The 10,976-nt window shown below is 35.9% G+C and overlaps 1 protein-coding gene across 1 annotated transcript in view; it reads right to left on the reverse strand.

Annotated features, from left to right (window-relative positions):
* Window positions 1-1,060: 1,060 nt before the first annotated feature.
* LOC138164636 (transmembrane protease serine 12-like) overlaps window positions 1,061-10,976 on the reverse strand; it is a 16,454-nt gene continuing 6,538 nt past the window's right edge. Inside the window, exons 3-5 of the mRNA XM_069092552.1 lie at window positions 9,685-9,947; window positions 4,759-4,901; window positions 1,061-1,966 (exon numbers count right to left, since the gene is read on the reverse strand). Coding sequence (XP_068948653.1) covers window positions 1,712-1,966; window positions 4,759-4,901; window positions 9,685-9,947 — 661 coding nt within the window. The 3' untranslated portion in view covers window positions 1,061-1,711. The remainder of the gene's footprint in view (window positions 1,967-4,758; window positions 4,902-9,684; window positions 9,948-10,976) is intronic.

Genomic DNA, 10,976 nt, shown 5'->3' on the forward strand with positions numbered 1-10,976 from the left:
CTAGCTGGCCCTATCCTTCAGCATTTCTCACAGCATGCTGATGTCATCTACTCACCATATATATTCAGGCCCCTTGACCCTGAACTCAGGCCAAAGTTAATTACCGTTGTTTTAGACAAGCTGAAAACAGGGGACTCCTATTTAATAGAGGTGTACACATTTCCTAGTATTGGGACACCTCACAGGTTATACTAATGCAAGTGATTTTCAACTGTCTGAATGTTACATATGAAGAATGAATCCCAAAGGTTTGATTACAAGTTGGCTCACGACTTGAATTCCCAGCACACTGCTGAGCCATTTCTTTTTGGTGTTACGGATAACCCGGTATAGACAAAGCACATAATTTTAAGATTGGCTTTGGCCAAACATACTTATGAAAGTAAACTGCTGCTACAAAACAAAAAAAACTCCAACTCCAAATCATATAATAAATTCTGAAATCAAACTGAAAGAGTATTTGAATTTTCTACTCTTTTGGGTTGCCTATACTTCTCCCTCTCCCTGAGCATAGATAATTCAAAATGAACTCTCTTAAAGTACTTCACCTAGAATTAAAATTAAAAAAAAAACATTTGTCTCTGTGGCAAGATGACAGTCACAAGATTTATAAACCACAAAAGGCTATTTCTTATTTGGATAACATAAAATCTAGTGTTCAAGATATACTTAACAAAGTGTACTTGGGGAGAGCAAGGTATATCAATAGAAGGCTAGCCTTTAGGGCAGAAGAACTGTGTTTAAGTTATATATATATATCGAATATACTAGCTATATGACCATGGGCAAGTCACTCTTAGGACCCCAGACTGTAAATGGTAATGGGAATTTGAAGATCTTCCCTGCCCCTTAATAAGCCTAAGGGGATCTGAAGACCTTCCCTGCTTGGAAGATCTTCCCTGCCCCTTAATAGGTTGAATGTAATCAGATGGAGTCTATGGTGGCAGGAGTTTGCTGAAGGGTGGAGTAGAGCCCATAGGAAGCTGGGAGTCAGAGCAGTTAGATGGTGGAAGAGAGAGGAAGTAGCCAGGGAGACAGCTAGGCTTGTCTAACTGTTTGTGAGAAGGTTAAAGGATGGTATAGCTCTCTGCTGCGTTAACTTCTATGCTGCTATGATGGCTTTGGTTTCCTGGTGTTGGGATTTGGTTTTCTGGTGTCTGAATAAATGTTTTGCTTCTGTCTTATATATGGAAAGTATGTTATATTTTGTGATTGAGAACTATGCCAGCATATTTACAGTTGCCATCGGTGCTGTGAATATTGCATTGGCACTATACAGACAACAAAGACTATATATATGACAGAAAAGTTGATGATCTGTAGCAATGGAGAGAATTTCCATGCTTGGAGTTCCCTATAACAGTTATATCACAGGTCTAGATTAGAGGGGAAAAAATTAAACTAAAAATTCATTGTATATACTTTATTATATATACTTTAGATAATTATATATATTATAAAGTACATATTGAAATGTATATTTGATACAAACTATATTATAAATATAAAGTACTATTATTATATAATGAAATAATATAGAAATATCAAAAAATATATGGTTCAGTATCAAATTTAAATTGTATACCTAACCTGTCAGAACTCTTTCATACCACTAAGAAATACTGATATGCAAAATTCAGATAATTATGTGGCATAAAGATGTGAAGAAGATAAAATTACAAAGTGAAGTTACCTTGGTCTTAATGCCACTTTATATGGGCACAAATAAGACGATGATAAATATCATAATTATTATAATCTTTCCTTGTACAATATTTGTTTCATTTTTGCCTGTAGAAACTCCCTGAAGCCACTCATATTTTATCCATGTTTCATATAGCTGCACATCAGTATAAATGCCAGGGAAAAATGGTCTGCCACAGCCAGCTCCAGCACTGGTAATACCCATCAGAAAAAATCTTTCATTTTCTGGAAAGTAACACATCAAAGGACCTCCACTGTCACCCTATGAAAAAAGGACCCCAAATAGGGTTAGTTAATTCAATTACCTTTCTTAAATTGTAAAAAAATGTAGAATGTTAGTAACATACTACATAATACCAAGTAACTAAAGTATGCATGTTCCACTTATCCTCAATATACTAATATCAATTTCTTTTTTGATCACTTCTTTAATGGGAGGTCCATCAAGGTAGGATTGCTTTCCAATTACACAGTTTTGATTTGATTTAATAATAGCCGACACTTACCTCATTCTTTACAAAGCTTATTTAATTCTAACACTAATTCTGCAAAATAGATAATGCAAATATTATCCAAATATGCTGCAAAACGGGTAATGCAAATATTATCCCCATTTTAGTACTTAGAGCTTCAAGGTACCATCTTTTAGGCCCTCTATGAATCAGAAGCTACTAAAAATCATAGCTCATGAACCCCTAATAATGTGTTTACTTTTGCCGGACAACAATAGGATATGTTAGTTTAATGTGAACAGTATAGCAAATAAAGTAATAAGAAAAGATTCCCCCCCACACTCATATAAGCAAATGGGGATATGCTCTCCCATATGTTCCCCAGTAGAGGGCACACATGTAGAATAGGAACGACCTAGGAATATATGTGTGTGTATATATGTGTGTGTGTATGTGTATGTGTATATATATATACACACATACACATATATATGTGTATATATATAGGATATACTGTGTGACCAAGGCACAAAAATTTTAGCTAGTTAAAATATTTACAGCAAATTTCTCTGATAAAGCACTCATATCCAAGGCAGGTAACGAATTGATAAAAATAAATAAAAACATGAGCCATTTCCCAATAGATAAATGGTTACAGGACAGGAACAGGCAGTTCTCAAAATAAGTACAATGTAAGCTATCAACAATCATGTGAAAAAATACAACAAATAAAGACTAATGAGATATGCAAATTAAAACAACTCTTTGGTTCCACCTCATATCCATGAGTTTGTTGAAAATGACAAATGCTGGAAGGGTTGTAGAAAGACAGATATGTGTTGCTGAACTTATGAATTGATCCAAGCCTTTCTGAAAAGCAATTTGGAGTTATACTCCCAAATTCACTTAACTGTTTATATCCTTCCCCAATGCTACCATTACTAGGCTTATATCCAAAAGGAATAAAAGAGATAGAGGCAAACGACTTCCATATTAGAAAATATTTATAGGAGCACTTTTTTGTCAGAGCAAAGAACTGGAAACAACGTGGGTACCCATAATCGTGGAATGCCTGAACAAATTATGGTATATGAATATAATATTATTGTGCTAAAAGAAATAACAAAAATAACAAAATAACTTCATTATTTCTGAAAATCTTGCTTTAACATTTGGTGATATAGTGATTTGAAGGTCTAGTTCAAAGCTCAGTTTATTTCAATACTTGGTTTTTAATGGTTGGCAACTGAAAAAGATGTGCTATATTTACTCAAGAAACTTAGAAAGACTTATATGAAATAATGCAGAGTAAAGTGGGAATAATTAGAACAATTATTACACTGACTATAATATTGGATAGGACATTAACGTTGGAAGATATAGTCAGAACTCTAGAAGATTAGGACTGTACACACAGACTGAGACATTTAGAGACATTTTAAGAAATTCCAATTAACATCACTTCAGATTTTTTTTCTTCAGACAACAAAGGGAAAATTTCAAAATTGTTCATAATATTGTTCAAAATTTAAAAAAAATTTAAATAATCAGGTTGGACCCCCAAATGGCATATTCTGTAAACACAAACTTATTGTTTGAAAAAGGAAGATTTCAAAGGTATACAATATCTAGAATAATTTTTTAATTTAAATTTTTTCAATCAACTAAACATTTTATTTACTCTCATCTCCCTTTTGAAAAAAAACAACAAAAACCAAAACTATTAAACAAAAAAATGCAGTCAAGTAAAACAAATTTCCACGCTGACCATATCCAAAAAACATATATCTCATTCTCCATCCTAAGTCCATCATACCTCTGTTAGGAGCTAAGCATTATGTTTCAACATAGGTTCTCTAGAATGGTGACTGGTCATTGCTTCAATGATAGTTGTTAAGTCTTTCAAAGTTGTTTGTTTTCACAGTGTTGTATAAATTGTTCTCCTGGTTCTGCTCACTTTACTCTGATTCAGTTCATTAAGTCTTCCCAAGAGTCTGAAACTATCCTTTGAATCATTTCTTATGACATCATTATATTCATATACCATAATTTGTCTAGGCATTCCCCAGTTGATGGACACCCCAGTTGTTTCCAGTTCTTTGCCATTTACAAAAAGAATTATTATAAATATATAATAATTATAAATATGGGTCTTTTTCTTCTTTCATTGAGTAAAAGACTAATGTTTCATGTTTTAAATATTTGTCCCTGAATGCTTAGGAGTCTTTTGATTTTAAGCATTTCTTAGGTGGCGAAGGAAATAAAACCTGCCCTAAACCTATACAATGAGTAACTTTTCTAGAAGGCACCCTGTTGATCTGGGAAGAACCTAAATATGTGCCATCCCTAAACTTTATTTAAAAGAGTTTCCCTAGGACTCTGAGGTAGGGACATAATGATCCATAGAGCACAGAAGGAAAAGCAAACCAAAAATCTGAATTGTCTCTCTTTGGGGTCAGACTCCCTCAAGAATGGACCTGGTCTTACGAGTCCAGAGCTAGAGTTCTTCAGGCAGACATAATGCCTCTGTTTGGAGTGACACAAGAGCACAGAATGTTATATTTTAAAGAATCTTAAATATTTAAAAATTCTATAGTCTTACCGTGCAAGTATCAACATTTCCATAACTTTCTCCTGCACAAAATGAAGTATCAGGAACTTTTCCTGAATAACTTCCTACTGCATTACATGTATTCCAAGGAATATAATGTATTTCAGCCTCTTGTAATAAAGATGTCATTGTACCTATAACAAAAATCCATATACTATTTAAGACATTAGTTCTTTTTTTCAACAAGAAGTGAACTAAGAATCTTGGTATTTGGCAGATTCTCTTTCTCAGCAGCAACTCAGCATCTAAGCTGAGAGATGAAGTGACTTACCATGGTTACTTACCTAGAATGTCAGAGGCACAACATGAATCTGTGTCTTCCCCAGCATATCTTTCCAGTCCCCCTGGACATTATTCCCCCTCCTACACTCTGATCCAGACAAACTGGACAAACTGGTCTTCTCTCTGTTCCTTACCCTCAATATTCCATCTCCATCTGCCCTAGTTGTCCCATATGCAGGAAACCTCTGCCTCATGGTCTCCCTTTATAAGGCAACTCAAACACCATCTTCTACATCAACGCTTTCCTGATCCTCCCCACTGCTAATGTACTCCCTCCCAACCCACTCTGCTGTTAACTTTCTATAAATTTGTTATATTAAACTCATATAATATATGTATAGAAATGCATGTATATTTTATATGTTCTGTTACCTCATTAGAATATAATCTTCTTGTGAGTAGGAATTGTTTCATTCTTTCTACTTGTATCTCTGGCACCTACTGCATAGTAAGCTAACACAACACCTGACACTTTGTAGGCACATAGCTTAATAAATAATAAATAATGTTGATTGATTCCTGTTTTTTATCCAATGTGCCAGGCACTACTTTGTATACAGTTGGCACTAAATATTTGTTGAATAAATGGCTGCATTAAATTGCCAACAACACAAAGAAAGGTAAGTGAATTTCTCAAGCAACACAATTTGAATTTACTTATAAGTAAATTTAAAGTATATATACCTTCCAATTTTGCTATTTCCTGAATCCAAAGAAGATCACCAGAATGACACATTCTAAGTAGCTACCACTTAGAGAAAGATTTACACTGTTGTTTCTGCTTCCCCAAGGAGGGAAAAAAGAATCCGTAGGGGAGCAGCTACATACCTGACTTCCCTGCCTTTCAAACATTCTTGTCAGTCTTCTGGAAAATGCCACCTGTGTGTCTAGAGGAAAGCTACATGACTCAGAGACCTAAGATATTCTCTAAGAGAATGGTTCCTGTGACTTAGAATAACCAATAAGGAAGATAGGAACAACTGACTGACTGCTCATCACCTCTCTTGTACTTGGTAGGTAATGACTCCTGGGCATCTCTACCTGGATTTCCCACCAACATCTGAAATGTTGTCTGAGGTTTGTGATTGGTCAGTTTGTTTTTTTGTTTGTTTGGGTTTTGTTTTTTTTTTTTTACCAAATCTGTGATTTCATCAGTATGTGGAGGTCCCAGGGAGGCATATCAGCATCTTCTCTGTCACTGAGTCTTAGAAAGCTGCCTGGGGCCTGGAAACACCAAAAGCTGAAATATTACAAGTTGTCAATGGAAGTCCTCGTCTTCTTCCAATGTCCTTTCTAGCATTAATGGCACAAACATTTCTCCCGTTCTTGCTAAGCTTATGGTCACTTTCAATTCTTTACTCCTCACGCATTCCACCCCACTTCTAATCTTCACTAAATACCGTTGATTCTTTCTCCTGTCTCTTAGATTTGTATATTAGTCTATAATAAATTCTAGATGATCGACAGCTGACTTTCTACATTATGGATGAAGAAGGGCTACCCTTGACATTTTTATTGAGTTTATAATTTCTTGCATTAAAATTAAATACCTTTGTTTACATCGGGACATTTATGTTTCCACCTACTTCCATGCTACAGTCTTGTATGGAAACCATGGAAAGATAACACAAACCAGGTACTGTCTCCCAGGTCAGATAAAGTTAGATAAAGTCAGGTAAAAGTGCTACTTTGTATCATTTGAGAGGGGATACTGTGCATTTCTACCACAAAGTGGCTGAAAGGTAAAAGAAGTAGGATAACTAAATGAGGTCCTCATGATATGTCCAAGACATTACAAAGCCAAATGCAAGATTCTGAAATTATCTGCCTTTTGACAATCCTTCTCTATTCACCATCCCTAGTTGAGATAAATGGATTTTACCACAACCATAAGGTTAGTCCAGGTTTTTATTACCAAACATTTGCCATAGAAATAGTGCCTTTTAATGATCCTTTTCTCACTCCAAATTATTCTATCAGAGAACTCCTTTAAACACTCTCTTTAGCCCCTTAGCACTTTGTAAACTATAAAACATCATTTAAATGTAAGGTGGTATTATCAACATCAGTGGACCTACCATCTAAATGAAATCCAAACCTCTCGCTAACCTTCAAAAACTCCAACAAGTTGCTATTATTGCACCAGCTTTCTATAATCTCATTTGTCATCAGCCTTAGCAAAGCAATCTCAATAATATCCCCAACACCCTATTTACTTATTCTAGCCTCTTCCTGTATTTTTGCCAATCACTTCCCCCATCTAAACTTGTCCTGGTTCCCACCCTTCACCACTTCTTTTTCCTTTCAAAATCCTGCTTGAAATCCACAGCCAAGAACCTTCCTCAAATAATCTCCCTCTACCCTGTACTTCCTTGGTACTTGTATGCTATTGGTACTGTACTCATGTGCACTGTATAATATCAATTCACTGGAATACTGAAGGAATAAGAGAAATGATTTAGGATTCTATGATCTTAGGAGCAGAAAAGGGGCCTTGGCAGTCATCTAGTCCAGCCCTCTCACCTTACAAATAAGGAAACTGAGGCCCAGGGAAGTTACATGATTTTCCTATGGTCACACATGTAGCAAGGATTAGAGGCAGGATCTGAACTCATCTTCTGACTCTAGGCCTAGGACTCTTTCTGTTGTACTCTCAACGTTAATCATTTTCCTAAAATATGTGCTTTCCCAAGAAGAGTATTCAGAACATAAATGAATCTTTCTTTGCTATCTGAAGAACTTACAACAGATTAGAACACTTTTATGAGTGATAATTAACATTGTACAGTATTATCAACATAAATGCTAATAGTAAAAGAGGTGAAGGGGTGGCTAGGTGGTGCAGTGAATAGAGCACCTGCCCTGGAGTCAGGAGGACCTGAGTTCAAATTCAGCCTCAGACACTTAACACAAAAAACTACTCATGTGACCTTGGGCAAGTCACTTAACCCCAATTGCCCCTCTGAAAAAAAAGTAAAAGAGGTGAAGCTGAATGTATACCAATGTACTTTGAAACTTGTTTTTTAAAAGAACTACATGGTATTGATCTGGATTTTTCTGATACCATTTTCTGAGAAAAATAGAGTACAGAAATAAAAAATTTGCTTTAGTGAGTTCCATTTAGTTGGGTTCTAGTTAATCTAGGCTTTTACTCCATGTAGCTGGGGAAATGTTCTCAGGTCATAGGTTCATTTGGATCTGGAAAAGGCCACATAGTCCACCCCCTTCCCTTTGAGGTGAAGAATAGAGGTCCAGAAAAACGAAAAGGTTTGCTCCAAGTCAGACAAGTAGTAAGTGACAGAGCTGGGACTCGCACCTGGGTCCTCCTCACTCCAAATTCATACTATTGTCCTACAAGGTTTGCCCTCAAGGTTTTCATGTGGATATGGTCTTTATCAACTAATCAACAACACAAATACCTAGCATATGCTCAGCCCAGTGCAAGATCTTGTAAGAAAGTATTTCCCATTAAGGATTTCAAATTAGAATATAAATTTCTCAAGAGCATTCTCATTTCTTTGATAATACTAATCAATTCAATTACATTTTTCAGATATCTGTTAAGCAATGAGGATTGTGTTGGTTCTCTGGGGGGAACACACACACACACACATACACACACACGGAAGCTTTGGTCCTTATTTCTGGGTTTACAATCTAGCTGAGAATACAAAATGTGCACAAATGAAAAGTACTGAAGACATATCAAAAATGATACAAATTAATTTAGTAAAAAACAAACATAAATACCGAGTGACAGAAAAGAGAGGACAATAATGGTCAATGGACATGAAGAAGGATCTTACAGGAATCAAGGGTATTGTGTGGGGCAGGAAGGGAAAGGGGACAGGTTCATTAGACCTAACTGGTGTTTTGGAATAGGTCTTCAGAAAAGAGGCTTTGTAAGACACAACTTATGTCCTATACTGGGATAAGTCATATGATCCGTTTTTTTCTTTAAGAATTCTTTTTTTTTAATTTACTTATTTTTTTATAAACATTCTCCCTCCCACTGTTCCTCATTAAACAATTTTTTTTTTTTAAGAAAAAGAAAATCTGGGGTGGCTAGGTGGTGCAGTGAATAGAGCACTGGCCCTGGAGTGAGGAGGACCTGAGTTCAAATCTGGCCTCAGACACTTAACACAAAAACTAGCTATGTGACCCTGGGCAAGTCACCTAACCCTAATTGCCCTCCAAAAAGCAAGACAGAAAGAAAGAAAGATAGACAAAAAAAGAAAGAAAGAAAGAAAGAAAGAAAGAAAGAAAGAAAGAAAGAAAGAGAGGAGAGAGAAAGAGAGAAAGAAAAAGAAAAAGAAAGAAAGAAAGGAAGGAAGGAAGGAAGGAAGGAAGAAAGAAAAGAAGATCCTCATAATTGATATGCATAAATTCAGGAAAACCAATCCCCACAATGGTCAGTCATGTGATCCCTGTAATCTGAAAGGATGAATGCAACCTGAGGAGGCAGGGAAATACTTTATAACTGTTAAATACTAATATGAAATATAAATATATATATAAATACTAATATAAAATACTTTCTAACTGTTAAAGAAAATCAAGCATAAAGTTTGTTTTAATCCATTAATATGAAACTAAAAGTCTATCACATATCAATAAAATCAAGTCAATATTTACCTTCTTCTCTTCTTTTTCCCCAACCACTTATGAAGCACCGTTTGGTATTGTCGATTTTTGGCACATCATTAAAAAATGGCAAACAGATAGGCTGAATAAAGTCATTATAAGTGACAGGATCTTTTAAATGAATCAATGCAATGTCATTTTCAAAGGTGTCTTGCTTGAATTCTGGATGGATAATGATATTATCAATTTTTATCCTTTTATGGTTCTGTAAAACATTGTTAACTCCAACTACCGCTATCCAAGATTGTGGATTTCTGGGGATAAAGCAAATACCCTTATTATATCACTGCATACTTAACTAAAGTATATGTTTCAATACTTCACTGGCTTTTTTTTTACTTTGGGGTGTTAGCCTATGTAGCTTTTTTTTTTTTTGAGGGGGGAAGGCAGGACAATTGGTGTTAAGTGACTTGCTCAAGGTCACATGGTTAGTAAGAAGTGTTAAGTGTCTGAGGATGGATTTGAACTCAGGTCCTCTTGACTCCAGTGCTGGTGCTCTATTCACTCTATTCACTGTGCCACCTAGCTGCCCCTCTATATAGCTTTTTTATTTTTACCGTGTGTGTATGGTACAAATCAAATATACAAATAAAAACGTCCAAAACTTCACTAAAATATTTTTCAATGGTTATCAAAAACATTTTCCAATCTCTTCTCTATGCTCTATATTCCCCAGTACTGAAGGTGTGTAAACAGAGAAGTCAGGCAACCATTTGTTAGGGATTTTATGGATGGTATTTATGCTTCATAAATGGGGTTGGACCAGATGATCTTTGAAGTCCCTTACAACTCTGGGATTCCAGAATTTAATGACCTTATGTGATAGTAATGGCAATTAAAGATTCCCCTGTATTGGCTTGGTTTTCAAACTGATTGTGTTAAAACCCAGAGCTTGTTAATCCCACCTGTGGGATGGACTTGTTGATGTGAAAAGAAAGTCTTGAATTGGGAGGAGCTGGTGACATAGATTTGGAGAGACAAGAGAGAGGCAGAAGAACTTTTTGGAAGCAGCACCTCGTGGAGGCAGAGAGAGAGACTGAGGATTGCTGAGAGCTACTTTGAATTGCCCTGGACCTGCCAAGGACTGAGGAGACATGGCTGTTTTGCTGGTACTTTGTCTGTCTGTTTTGATGTTGTTTTGCCAGATTTGTCCACTGGCGAAAGACAGTCCTTTTGTTGAAGAAGTCCTGGAACCTGGCTTTTGGTTAAGAAGCCCTGAGACTGTCCTGCAGACAGAGAGTGAATACTGTCCACTGGTGAAGGACAGTGCTGTTGTTGCAGGG

This window comes from Petaurus breviceps, unplaced genomic scaffold, assembly GCF_028583685.1.
Source record: "Petaurus breviceps papuanus isolate PSGF00001 unplaced genomic scaffold, PetGlider_PUasm1.0 191, whole genome shotgun sequence".
NCBI classification, from domain to species: Eukaryota; Metazoa; Chordata; class Mammalia; order Diprotodontia; family Petauridae; genus Petaurus; species Petaurus breviceps.